The sequence below is a fragment of the Toxorhynchites rutilus genome, chromosome 2 (assembly GCF_029784135.1).
Source record: "Toxorhynchites rutilus septentrionalis strain SRP chromosome 2, ASM2978413v1, whole genome shotgun sequence".
NCBI lineage: Eukaryota > Metazoa > Arthropoda > Insecta > Diptera > Culicidae > Toxorhynchites > Toxorhynchites rutilus.
In genome coordinates this window covers 205,186,803-205,201,684 of record NC_073745.1, presented here as the reverse complement: position 1 = coordinate 205,201,684, position 14,882 = coordinate 205,186,803, and the positions used below count along the sequence as shown (strand labels likewise).

General features: G+C 41.5%; 1 protein-coding gene and 1 pseudogene across 4 annotated transcripts in view; both read right to left on the bottom strand.

Annotated features, from left to right (window-relative positions):
* LOC129764411 (protein grainyhead) overlaps positions 1-14,882 on the bottom strand; it is a 566,241-nt gene that overhangs the window by 27,640 nt on the left and 523,719 nt on the right. For all 4 annotated transcript variants that reach the window (XM_055763463.1, XM_055763466.1, XM_055763465.1 and 1 more), the window contains 2 exons: positions 11,132-11,188; positions 2,964-3,062 (listed from right to left, as the gene is read on the bottom strand). In XM_055763463.1, coding sequence (XP_055619438.1) covers positions 2,964-3,062; positions 11,132-11,188 — 156 coding nt within the window. The remainder of the gene's footprint in view (positions 1-2,963; positions 3,063-11,131; positions 11,189-14,882) is intronic.
* On the bottom strand, positions 13,374-13,493 carry LOC129772160 (U4 spliceosomal RNA; annotated as a pseudogene).

Below are 14,882 nucleotides of genomic sequence, written 5' to 3'. Positions count from 1 at the left end.
TTCTTAAGCCAAATAACACGTCTTGAATGTATTCCGAGGGGCAAGCTCTAGAATACGCGTGACCACAGTGCAAGTCGAAGGAAATTTCTTTGACGAAAAATCCCCCGGCCACCAGAACGGGAATCGAACCCGAACACCCGGCATGATAATGTGAGACGCGAACCACTCGGCCACGGGTGCACATATCATTTTTAAACACAAAGTCTAAATAGTTATGATTTGACTCGAGGATTGATAACTCAGGTTTGATTGAGTTGTTTACCTTCTGGTCCCCGTTAATATTACTCTGTTCTAAGTCAGCCATGATAAATAACTATACTGAGCCTATTAAATACCCCTCGTACGACCGCCATACGGAATGTAAAACGCTAGCTAAACCGCCCTTAGTCGTTGGGTGGGGGAATGAGGGAGCGCAAACATAATAAGATGTATTAACAGTGATGAATGGGGGTTTTAGTGAAACTATGCTCGCTCGCTCAAGCTCGCGCTCGGGAGAAAGAACAATAAATTCAGACACCACTATCGGAGGCTGCCATGCTGTTATGATGGTGCGTTTTTATTATCCGGCGGGAAAGCCGCAACTCCTCAAGTTTCCACGCACACTGTGCCTTTTTTTTTTTTTTTTTTTTTTTTTCTGTATTATAGTGACTTTCAACGCTTCTGGCTGGTTCGTCACTTTTCCTTCCATTTTGGAAGAATGTCGGGAGTGAGAATTGAACTCGTGATCTTGAGCGTGAGAAGTATGGATGTTACCTCCACGCCAGATCGGCTCCACGGACACACTGTGCCTATATTTATCGGTTCTTTATTTTTCATACATGATAGCGGCGGATGATTCGCTGGTGATTCTCGGAAACAAAAGGATAAACTGCCCAGACTTCCTGGGCATATTTTCATCGATCGACCGACGGAGCTGATGATAAGAGAACTGGGATGGAGATAGGATCGCACAGGCGAGTCTAGGAATCTCAAAACAAACACCCAGGGCCGGTTGAGTGCGCGAGCGCAGAAGGGAACCTCTGCGGAAGCGACGAACCGTGTGATCGGCCACCGTCACGTCACAATCGGGGTCAAGATAGGTAATTTATAATAAATGGGTATCGATGTGATTACGTGCAGCACCTTCTCATCGGGGCACATGCGTTGCGCGCCGTCGCTTCCGAATCCGAACCTGGTATAATATTTATGAAAATTGCAATTTGGAAAACCGTTTAGCACCACCGCCACCATCGTATTCGCCGAGGATGGTATCTTCTCGGCAGAATATGAATAAGCGGTTGTGATGGTTGGGTCGTAAATAATAGGCGGCAGACTTTTGTGCTATGAATTATGCTAACGAACTGATCGAATCGGCTGCGTGCGGGAATTTCCGGGCGAACTCATTGATGCTACATTGTAGATCTTAAGGGAAATTATGAAACGAAGACAACGGAGCAAAAGCTCTCAGCTGCATCAAGCACTAATTCATAGGGCGATCCAGATTTACAGCCTGGATCGTCGTATGATCTCAGAAGTTTAAAAGCAAATAAATGCAGCCGTTTTATGCAAATTGTGAATGTCTAGTATACGGCATCCCCCGCTGGATAATAATAATAATTTTTTATCGCCATTCTCGGCTGTAAAAATAGCTTGATAATATTATAACTTTATTCAATCGCTGAAAGGACAGAAGCCACAGAGGACTCTGACGCGATGATCACACGTTCCTATTCCGTCGCATCAGCATAAAGTGCTTGACTGATCTCGGCTGAACTGCGGGAATAATTATTGCACACATTTTTCGCTCCATGAGAACCGTAATCCGAAAGGCACCCATAATTAGATCATTCCTTATTTTGCGATGCGTTGCGACATGCGTTGCCGCGGTCTTCCTCTTCGCGTCGATCCCAGAATGGGGCGAAGTCATCAGCATGAAGCTTCGCTATTAAAATGTAACTAACGGTTCCCCCATTACCATCCCTGCGCCAGCATTAGCACATCGCATCCTACGCACGCTCGGAGTATGCAGATTGCGGATGCTGTTTCGCGCCTGCTGCCGTTCTGGTTTTGTTTTTTTTTGTTTCGTTTGTTCGCTGCTCTCTTTTTTCGCGCATTTCCTATTTGAGGTTTTTTTTTGCTCTCTGCAGGCCTGCCTCGAGGAACGCATCAGCTCGAGACGCCTCGAAATTAAGTGCTAATGATCCACCATCCACCTGAATTGCAGCAGCGCGGATGCGGCAGGATCGTGCTCCACACATGGATTAGTGGGGTGGAAATCCCCACACGACAAAGACATGATCCCCATTTGCAGTGTTAATGGGCCTTAATCATCATCCAGCGGTTGTTTTTGTCACCGATCATTGGATGCAGAATTTTATTGAGTGATCGATTGACCCTAGCAAGGTTTAAATGTGGCTTCGGTTTGAAAATGTTGCCGATCGATATATGTTCTGTTCGATTTTTTCTACAACCTCGATGTGATGCCCAAAGTATGATAGAGTATCAACATAAAATTATCATTAATTTGCATTCGAATTATGTGTGTTCTCGTCGTCGTTCGCTTGCATGGCATTTTTATTCTTGCTGTTGTTTGCTGTTGTACCGTCTTCGGCCCCGAAAGCCTTGAAAGTGCATCGCGCGGGGCACACAAAGCGGTCAAAATCGGCGCTCCGTGTAATCGATCGTAAACGATCACATGGCAAGAGAAGATTGAGCGCGGAAAATTAATAATTCAATAGTGATGCCCCGACGCTTGATGCTGGACTCGGAAGGTGAACTGTTAGCGTGGTGGCGAGGGAAGAGGAATATGACTTTTCCGCCAACATTTATCGCCTTTGGGCCCCTTGGGCAGGTAGATGAATTCGCGGGATAAGCGAACGTGTGTACTTGTGAATGAGCAATGATCGCGATGGCCCCCAGAGGCTACATATATTGGGGGAGACATTCGGAAGGTTGCTGATGTTGTTGTTCGCAAGAGCACTTACCTTATCACAAAAGACTTTGATTTGACAATATCCTCTATGGCATACACTGGTATCCCGTGGATCCTCGAATGTGTCGATCTGCAGGTGGAGCGGTAGACCCTGAAAGTGAACACAGAGAGAGAGAAAAAAAGAACATTTATTTAGCACCCCTGATGGTAAAACTTTCGCTTAGATTTGGGTCACCGATGGAGCCCCGAAGAAGGGGCGAGCGCTCTCAGTCGGAAAGACTTATGTAAAGTCCCCGGCGGCCGTATTGCACTCCGTTGCACATAATTTTCCTGGCATGTGAAATTACAGTTATAAGCGGTGTAGCTAATTTGCGTAGGCTTTGGAAATAGCAGCTCCGGCCACCCGGCGATAAAATGTGAGCACAAAATTTCCTCTGCCTTAATGGCGGCTCAATCATAAATCTTGGGAGTCTCTTTTTTCACAGTTCGACCGAAAATACCCCCGAGAATATGTATGTAGAAAATCTTCACGGGGACCCCCGTACCCTCTGATCGCGACGCGTATCTAGAAAGAAATCCTTCGCCGACACATTTTATCCTGCGCAGCACAATTTTATCATTCCCGCGCGCTCTCCATTACGGTATGGATTTTTCGTCTCTCTGTTTGGTCTCGAACACCTGTCTATGTTTTGATGCTCGTTCCTCTAGTGTTCTTCGACTCGGAATGTATTTCCATCACAGCTATCTTTCATTCGTTCGTTATTTTTTTTTCCTCATCCGTGGTCAACTGGATGAAGCTTTGTGATTATTTTTTTATCCATTCCTTCCATCGGAGTCCGTCCTAGTGCTTCGCTCCGTGGGTCGGGGATACGATCGCGTCGCGTTTACTCGGTGTGCTTTTATTGTATCCATTATAATATGTTCATTCATGGGTTTATCTCAAATGACAGGTAGATAAAATTGTTGATTTTTTCCTTCGTTCTGTCGGTCCGGGTTGCCTTCTGTCTACTGCTTTTTGTTCCTGCGCGTATTCTTCGCTAGTTATTATAGCCATTCTTGTGTAAAATATATATTGAAATGGGAAGGATAGTATTCATTATCGATGATGCTGTTAATGCTTTGGGAAGAGGTGGGAACACGGAAAGTGTAGGCATGGGTTGGAAATCGAAAATATAATTGTCTGTACCCGTTCAGCTTACACTGCTCTATGGGTCGATTCAATTATTAACGCTAGCATTGAGAGATCGTAGAGATCACAGTAGTGCCAGACTTTTTGCTGTCGGCACTTGGGACAGATCTGTCCCAAAGAATCTTGATTCGGTGTGTATCAAAATATAGTTTTCTCAATAAGTTTCGTATTGGAACGACCCATTCAATTGAAATCAACTCAGAGATAACGAATCATGTTAAAATTTTCCTATATTTTCAAAATGGGTTATGTAATTTTTATTATAAAAAGTTTGTCTTGACTTTCATGAACCTTCAAAAAATGGAATAGTACCAGTATTAGACTATTAATTGAGTATATATTCCTTTTGCACTTTTAATTCTTGATTTCATCATCGATTGGAACTAGAGGTGCGTGATAAGTTTCGAGATATACCATCATCTGCAACAATGCGTCAAATCTGACATCAGCGTTGAATAGTTTAACATTTTTAATGATATACTTACTAAGAACGTTTTGACATTCAAGCGTTGTTTGGGTTGTTTATATTCAGGAAAAGGTCAAATTACGGGGTATCAAACGCGAACACATCTTTTTGACCATTTAGGCGTAATAGTTATCAGATGTATAGCAGCAAAATAAATGCCCAGAAACGCATCAATACAACGACACGACACATGACGATCTTCCAATATTGGCTCCAAGCCTTGTCATTTTGGAAACTAAGAAATGAAAATGGTGTTTCACGCTTGTTACTTTCACATCCGCTGGGGTCATTTTCGGTTGTTTCATTTTAGTCTATCGGGATGAAGTGAAATCGGTATAGTCTCTACGCATAACGAAACATCGATTCTTCTGTTCTGATAATTTCTGTGGTCGCTTCCTTCCAATTTGGGAAGCAGAAGTCCATTTGAGTGAGATTGCTTAAATGGGCTCTATTCATCGTCATCGTCAAAATGTTTCATTGCTCATGCAAAAGGACGCTCGCTCGCTCGAAAATTTTATCTGTTTAAATTTACTAAAATGGCTTGCTCCAGACCGTCTCCCAACAAAGTGGTATTAAAAGTGGAATAGAAGGGTACAGCAGTCACGCTTACCACTGATTACTTATGGTGGCTTACTACACAACCTTTCATCTCACCGTTTTCAATAGTTTCAGTGAGTTTGTTTTGAGTACAACAACGGAAATTCCATTTGAATATAATTGTTTATATTCGCTCTAAAATGACCACTGACAACTTCGCTTTAGAATGGAGAATTCTACGAAGAAGTGTGAAGCGAAAGTAGCGTCCATAAACGAGGAGATATATTCACTTTACTGAGCGTTAAAAGAGAGTTGCAATGTACTGAACCAGCGTGAATAAGGTGCAACTTGAAATGCAGTAGGCTCATGTTTGAGCGACGATTTGTCAACGAAAGCTAAAACAAGTTGATCGACAAACCGTTCTTTAGCTTAGGCATGGAGAATGCTCATAATAAGCTCACCGCATAACACAAACATTGCTCGAACGTTGAAACGTTCTGAGTTCGTATACCATCAATAAACGCGAAACTATTTGAAACAGGGTTGGTATGTTGTAACAGATGATTCTGTATATCAGATCTTATCGAGTCACCATTGAATTCATATAGGAAGTTCCACCCAACTTCAATTCACTCGAAACATTGAGGAAATTCACTACCTCTGGTACTTCACTATTACTTCAATTCATTGACATTCTAAGGGCATATCCTATGAAATTTTGAACAATAATCATTGCGAATTTTGACGTTTCTAAACTGAGGTGTAAGTTCAAATATGTATATAAGCTGGCGTCCGCTCGGAAATCCATTCAGTTGTGATTGGAACGTGGCGGGAAGATGGTCTCGCTCGCTCGTTTAAACACTATGCACTAACACTCTTCTTTCCCAATTCCGTTTGTTTTTGTGCCGCCGGATCGAACAGAGCCGTTAGCGAATAAAGAAGTGTGGATGACAATTCGATACATATTGTTTACAAATGGTGACATTGGCTATAGATTTTATAACGGAGAATATTACACCATATTAAAGAAACCATATTGTTTGATGAAAGCAGGAGTTTTAATATCATTTGTTGACGAATGCCACAATAGATCGATGATTCTAAATGGCATAGAGAGGGGTATTATTCGTGCTGAGTATTTTCGAGGAGAAATCGATTCTTCCTTTGAGTGTTAACCTATTATTTTCCAGCTGAACGATGTGGTAGCGTAATCACTTTATTCGAAACATAAAACGCCTAGGAATTATATGCTTTATTGATTCGAAAACATGTTTCGATAGTTTCAACAGACTGTTGAAACCATAAAAATCTGTTATAAGCTGTTGTCCGCTCGAAAATCCATCCATAGATCTTTGTTTGATGGTGTTGAAAGCGGTTTGCTGAGGAGCTTCGAACGACAATGGAGTGTTTTTTTCAAGGCAGTTGGGATTGAAGATGTTCACATCGGCCCTTTTCATAGCTAGAGACGAATGAACCGAAATAATTTTAAAGTCTCTAAAAGATTCAATATCAATCAGTCAGTCAGGAGGTCCATTTCAGCGTCGGAGCGTCGAACGATCGATGCAGGTGGAGAGGAGGTTTGGATTGAGTTGTCCCCAAGGGCCCTACTGCGGACTTGAGACGAATGAACTGCAAATCATTGAAGTCTCTATAATTCAACGAGAATCTCCCAATTCCTCTTCTTTTCTGTCGCCGGACTGAACGGAGCCACATTTTTTCGGTAAATGCAGCAGTTGTAGCAGGAGTTGAAGAGTCAAGATCCGTTAAGAAACATCCGAGATGTAGTTATTTTCATTTCCATATGAGAAGAGAATATAAGTATCAAAATCGCAAAATCGGAATAAACAATATGACAACCAAGGTCCTTAAAAATCACTATCATTGACAAAATGACACTCAATAATGACGCTTCTTCATTTCTAGTTTCATATCTATTCTCCTTCGTGCACACTCATTCGATTAACGTTCATTCGTCTCATTCTTCGCTTTGAAGCGAAGTTTCCATTCGTCATTTATTTGTTATAGCACCATTTATTCGAATAAATGTTTTGTTCTTGTATTCGACACATACTCATTGGAACTAATGAAAACGGCAAGCTCAGACAGTTTATGTCGGCGTCGGTGGGTAGCGGTAAGCGTGACTGCTGTTCCCTATTGTTGCCGCAAGTCTACCGATCTACTACATCCACGATGGATCTGGTCACCCGGTATCTGGAAGCGACGCTTCAAACGGAAACGTCACCCGCTGTCAGAGAGAATGATCGTGACGCAGGATCGATCGATCCGTCATTCGACCAGATCCGGCTGAATTGTACGATCGACCACATTGATCCTGGCGTTAAGTGAAGCGGAGTGAATTTATTTAATTAATTTATTACTACCTAAAAGTTATTTTTTTCTACCGTATGAATTTGTTTAATTGCCTAGTATAGTGTAATTTATTAACCTACAATTTATTTTTCTAGATCCCACTTCCGTGGCGATAATTAATTATTCTATATAGTGCGGTTTCTAACCCCCAAAATTGAATAAATGCACTAAATTGTAAGATGCCTAATATACATAAATTTGTTATTGAAACATAATTATAACTACTTTCTGCAGCTTTGAAGCAGATAAATAAATACTATCTAATCTTAGTGTACGGGGTTTTACTTCCGCCAACACCTATCATGAGTTATGACTACTTGAACATTGACAAAATTTGGTTAGTTTCGTTCATTTTTTTTCTATTTCCAGTCTTCTAAGCCGTATTCCGGATTCAATTACTACTAGCCATTGGAAGTGTATGCTTGGGTTGATTTTTATAGGTGTCAACAATGCACACTGGGCTGTACAATGTGTAGTTCCCAGTGAAATTGTACCAACATTTTGATATGTTATAAAAATGTTTGTATTGTAACTACGATTATCCCCGTTTAGACTTCCCAAGCCACATCTTCAATGTTCATATGTTGAGCCAAAAATGAACACACGGCTTCACACATTATCACTCATCCTGTCTCATCTCGCAATCCGCCAGCCTGGTGTTGCAAGCGAGGAGCATCGGCCCGACATCGGACAGGAAAGTCGAACAAATTGAATATAAATAACCGGGCGTGGATACATTTTTGTGTTATAAATCTTGAGATTAGCACTCGTATGTATATCATTTTCCCTCCTCGCCACCTCGTGGTGGTATTCTGTGGTCATCGGTTGGGATCTTTGGTTATGCGTTTCGTTCCTTCTTGGCACCGGCTGCCGGCTGCTTCCGAAACATTCGCGTAAGAATCGATGCACCCATCTGCTTGGGAGTATCCTACTTTTCACACTCGAATTCAGGCTGCGCGCGAGTGTGGCTGTTATAAATCAATTCCCATCCAACGTATGCATACATATGCGTTATGCTTTCTCGCCATATTAATATGTGGGGAAAAGTCTGTCAATGGATAACATTCAAAAGTTGATGGAATCGGGTCAGTAAATTATTTATTGGCCTTCCAAATCAAGCGCAATCGATTCCGCCGATAAAATCCGCCACGTGTTTGAGCTAATTTGTCGTTCCTTTTCTTTTTATTGAATGTTGAGGTTATAAATGTACACCAATGCGTGTTTCACTTCCTTGTTGCCATTTTTGACTTCGGCTATTTTAATCTGACAGCGCGCATTTTCAAGTGAATAAGGCGTTGACATTAATTAGCGCTCACTCAGCTAGCTAGCAACAACAACAATAACAGTATCAAAACACACAGTTACGTAAGCATCCACGAGCTGAGTGAATGAGCGCGTTTACAAGGCTGCTGAAGGAACACAACAAGGAAGCTTCGCTTCGCCATGAAAATGAGTGAATCTTCATTTTATCGAATATTTATTCGATGGTTCGGGGGTTAATGAGCGGATCACCAAAATGCTAATTAGGCTGACGTGAGAATGGTCAAATATCAATATTTTGTTGTTGTTTTCTTTTGGAGTGTAGATTGTCCCCAGTGGAACGCTGCTTGTCTGAATGTTATATCATCTAACCCTTTTTGTGTAAAGCTATGGATTTTGTTCGTCAATGTTTGTGCTACCGAACAATGCTTGTTCGATGCGGTGTCAATGTTGGCAAAGTTTTGGCTTTTCATTAGCTGTTAAACGGACAGTCGGAAACGAGCCCTGAAGTGTAGGGCTGTAAATTGATTGAAACAACCCCAATATTGGCAAGGTTTTGGCTCGAAAGCTTGTGTCTGAGGCGAAACCCACATTTTTACACAGAATGTCTATGAGGATTGCATTTCGATAAAAATATACGTTAGCTATAACACTATTTAGGTCGATTTCTTCTTAAATCTCGTCCAACTCCAGTTTGTCGATCCCATTTCTCCACTAGTTATGAAGCCAATAACATTGTGTATAATTGATTACCGCTGTCAACACAAAACGGGTCGTAAAAAAGCGCGGTCATCGATTACCGAGCGATAGACACCCGGTCGTTATGGTATGTGCTAGGCTAGCGCCCACTAGGAGCGCAAGTCTCGCAGGTTGCGCCTTCGAGCGTGCCACTAGCATTTTGCACTTTCACACGCGCGCTTTTTGTTATGGTTTTACGAGCGTGGGGATAAGGTGGTTGCGGCTAGTCAGAGATCAGTTGCCCCTCTAACGATTGATGAACGATTGAGTAGCCATCCGATGGCTTGTCATCGTTCGCACGCTGCTCGAAGCCGTTCGTGGCGAGCACCATAGCTCCCGTTAATCGCAATCGCGATATTTATGAACTCCGAAGGTTCACTTAACCCCGCTCCGTAGGGCTTCTCGGGGTGGTTTTAGACATGCAGAGGCTTTTATGTGGTCTTCATCATCACCACGATACAGGTGTTTCCCTGATCTCAAGTTTTCGAGAGGTTCGCCAAAAGTATACAGATTCGAGAGCGTTTCATACTTTTCCGGCGAATGTCCGAAAAAATGCTCTCCTATGATATTTAGCGTCTATTTTATATTTCACACTTATAAATAAAGATATACTTCATTAATCATTAACCAATTGGTAGAACGTGTTGAACGTATCTCTCGACTAAAATGTTCCAAGAGCTACCGGCCGCGAGGCAGTACAAGTGCAACCGCGGTTCGATGGCTTCCGAGAGGAGGCAGCAACTCACTCTCCGCTCTGTCAGTTCCCGTTCTATCCTACAGGTATCATTATCATTAAATTATTATTTGTTCATCATCAGCAAATTACAATGAAATTGATAATGAGCAATTATTTAGTTCCCTTTTTTCTTGTAATGAAGAGCTCGTTGATCGTGGCGCGATGATGGTGGCAAATGAATGTGCCGCTGCCAAATGCTTGCCTCCCGATGATGGTGGTTTTTCCTTTCGCTGCTACGTAGTCTATCATAATTTATCATGATCATTTGTGGTAGAGATTTGTTTCCACCCGGCGAGAGATGGGAGCAGGCGCTCGGGGAACATATTATACCTCACCGGGACCAGAAATCACCTCATCAAAAGAGAGGTTACACATCGACATCTGAAACATCAGCAACGAGAATCGTGTCCATAATCGCGCGCCCTCACTCATAAATGTGTTGCAATCGGGGAGTGAGCCCCCGTGTAATTGAATCCCGGGGTTCAAGCGAGAGGACAAGCCAAAACGAACAGGTCGTGGTCTCGGCCGGGTTGGTTCGGGATTAATGTCCATCCATTACACCCCTTTCGTTGCCAGCTGTCGTGAGATTGGTAGTGGTGAATGAAGGTCAAACGGTTCTTGAATGAATTCCATTCATCTCTCTCGTGCTGCTGTCGTTAGCAGATCCTGCGCTCGGTTGGGTTATTAAAGTGCAATCGGAGGGTCCCCACACTTGGAGATGTGGTCCAATTTGGGCAACGATTTGATTGGGGGTTTACATACAGGCGGATGAAAGTTCAATTATGGAAAGTATTTTTCTTCATCCGTTATCCAGGTTTTGGGCATTCGTAAGAAATCCCAAATTGGCTTTATGCGTACTTTTGGCCAACTTTCCAAAAGATATAATAAATTTGTGAAACTGATAAATACAAAACAATACTTTACCTTGACACCTTTTTGACTGCTGAAGTCTGTGCTCAAACATTGAACAGCAACATTGATCTAGAAAAAAAGAATAAAAAAATAATTAAAAAAGAAACAAATAAATAATAACATGACAACGGAAACTAAAATGACATTCTCGAAAACTTAAACTTAAAAAAAACCAATATATCCAAACTGAATCGAAACAAAAATAAGTAACTTAGAAGTAACGGACAAAACAATCCCAAACCAGAAAAGATAAGTAATTCCCTCCGCTGACAAATAACCAAACAGACGCTCGCTATCGATCGAATATGACTTATGTGTACGTGGTGATAAAAACAGCTTTATTGTCCCCTCCGGTCACCGGTTTCCCTCTGAAGCGAGCTCTGGGATCCACGACCGAAAAACAGTTAGCTAGAGGACATAACCGCAAAATAAGCCGCTTGATCATCTTCTTCTCCATTGGTACGCGGTACTCTCGCGATCACTTTCCACGGCCTGCCTCACCCAGGCATCGAACATGGCCGAACAAGACGCGGGAGGCGTGTATTTAATTTAATATCTAGCTGATGTATTGAGTTGTTGTATGATTTGTGGGATTGAGATTGTCAAATTGCATAATGCATAACGTTGTTATTTGCTTCATCTTCTTTTTCTTCTTAACACAACGGTTACCTCGGGCAGACCCGTTTAGTACCGGTGTCTCTTGGCGCTGGGTTAGCGCTGTCAGTTTGACGGCTGAAAACGCCAAATCACTTCTATCGCCCCGTGTTGGTGTTGGTGTTGGTGTGGGGTGGTTTAGTGGATAATAAATTTCCACCTGCTCTGCTGCTCGGATATTGTAAGCGAGCGACCCAGCAAGTGCCGCCGTCACACGCTGAGCTGAAAATGAGTTGCACTTGTCGTGTAGCTACGTGTGTACGTGGTGTCAATTTTCACAACGACGACGACGCATGGGGCGCGAGGAGGCTCTCCCACTCCTAGGGAGCAAGTCGAGTAAATCCTTTCAGCGTGATCGTGTGCAAGTGACGGATGATGGCTTTACGACAGCTCATCGCTCAACGCCCGTGTAACTGCGAGAAGCGACTCTCGGGGTTTGTCGTTTGCCCCCCTGGTCAGCCAGGTTGCGTTTAAGCGCCAAACCATTATTGTTCTACACGGGATTGCATGATTGGTTGAGATGCACCTACTGTTCGAGGCGATAATTATCCGGTCAATGGGACTTTCTAATCAAGCGGCGATAAACCGTTTATACGTGGATGGGATTTGGCGTATTAACACAAAGTGGTCTCGTACGATGGAATTGGATGAGATTGTACGCAGAGTACACGTTGCTATAACAAACAGTATCATTGGGCTGTAAACAGATTAAACGCATACAAAGTATGATATGGTAATCATTCCCAGTTTCCTCATCCAACTAAACAGGATCGACTCTTCTAACATCAAATCTGCGGGGGTGAGGGTATAGAACATTGTCCACCTACACTTAGAAAAATACTCGATAGAAAACTACCCAAAGCCTTAGGTAATGAAAATATTAGTAGAATGTACAAATTTTTTGTACATATTGCCAGCTATCCCACATCTCTACCTGGGGTTAGTATACCTCACTCGATAACAAAAGTAATCTTGAGTCTTGTCTTATCTGAAGTCTGGTGAGAAAAGCGCATATTAACCATTTTTATTGTTACCATAAGGCAATACGGAGGTAAGAATTTTGATTTAATGCTAATACGTGCATTTTCGCCGGGAAAAAGGAAACCGATATTAGGCTTACGACTCGTGGTTCTGTTTGACACATTTTATTATTTTTTTTACTGTTTTGTCTATAAGTACGGTAGAAAAATGACTATAGATTGGTAGCATTTACCAAAAAAATACGTTGAATACGAAATGTTACTAATTATTTCCCTCAGTGTAGAATCTGTATACTTGTATGTATATTTTGTAGCGGCACTCTCAGTGACCGCTATAAGAAGTTTTGACAGCCTTTTGTTTATAACGTAGCCAGGGATGCCAGGTTTGAAGACATGTCTTCATTTTGAAGACATTTGACTTACTGTGAAGACATTTGATTTTGTGGAGACATTTTGAAGACATTATGAAATATGTGATGACATTTCAGTATGGTAGCGTAGGTGATTTTTTGAGAGATATTATTTTCATAAATTTCTAACTATTGATCGGAAAGATCGTTAAAAGAAGTAGGGCTTTTGTATCAGTGTCATTCGATCGCTTTTTTATCAGTGTCACTTGTTTACTTTTGTTCTTAGTAATCAACAGAGATATTTGCCTCGGGTTTTTTTTAGTGTTCAACTACCAATAATCACACCTCGGATAAACCTCAATAGTTATGATATCGCCACTGCGTAAAGCTAGTTTCGGGGTCATTCACTCGCTTTTTTCAAATATTTCCAAATAGAAAATCCACAAGTATATAGAATGAATTCAACAACGAGGGACCTCTAATGTCTCTAGAAGACATTAGTTGATTTGCACTAGAAAATTCGAATCATTGTATTTTTATTAATTTGGACCTATATTATACAATAGATTAACCTTGATCTTTCAAAAGACCACAAATCGAAGGTATTCCGATTACACACCGTTTCAATAATCAGTTCTACGGATGTGGTTTGAGCTACAACCAAAATTTCAAAACTGAAATAAACAAATTGAGTTATCTCAGTTCCGTTTTTGTGAAAAAAAAACCAGGGCGATATTCACTCAATCAACGGTATATCAGGCTAATTATCATTTCTAAGCTCATGAAAATTAGTTCGCAGTTGTGTGGAGGCGATCTGGCGTAGTGGTAACATCCATGCCTCTCACGCTAAAGGTCACGAGTTCAATTCTCACTCCCGACATTCTTCCAAAAATGGAAGTAAAAAGTGACGAACCAGCCAAATGAGTTGAAAGTCACTATAATACAGTTAAAAAAAAAAAAAAAAAAAAAAAAAAAAAGTTCGCAGTTGTGAAATATATTCTTTGTTCACATTTACTGAAATAAACTTCAAAATCTCAAGGCAAGTTTAGTGAAATGTGCAATATAACAATGCCAATTAATATATACATTGAATAAACTATCAAACTTTGTCCAAATTTAAGCTATGAATTTTAGTTTTTTCGATATGACTGTGAAGACATTTTTTCGTACCATGTGAAGACATTTGAAGACATTTTTACTGATGGATTGTGTGCACTTTTCATGTTTGTTCGTATGCGTTCGGCTCCTGTTCGGCATCGGGATATGCTGCTGTCGTAGTGTCCTACACCACACATTGCATTTTGAATGGGAGGGAGTGATTTGGATCCGAAAAACGGGTAGGGATGGGCATTAAAAATTGGGAATTTGGAACACTTGCTCAAATTTCGCGCTTTGGTCGCGAACAACTAGAGTACTAAAAAGGTCAATACAAAGTGATTTTGTTGTATGATAGTGTCCCATCATATAGTGCGAAACCGGTCAAGGAAACGATTGAGTCATTTGGATGGGAAATTCTATCACGGCTTACTCGCCGGAGCTAACTCCTTCCGCCTATCACCTATTTTCATAGATGGTTCACGCACTTTCCGAGCAGTGTTCCAATTCTTAAGAAAATGGCTTGATGAATTGTTTGCTTCTAAAGAGGAACATCTGTTTTTGGAGTGACATCTACAAATTCCCAGAGAGATGGGAAAAATGTATAGCATTCGATGATACTTTCGATAAAGTAGAGTTTTTCATTTTAATGCGATAAACGTATGTTTTCTTGAATAAAAATCC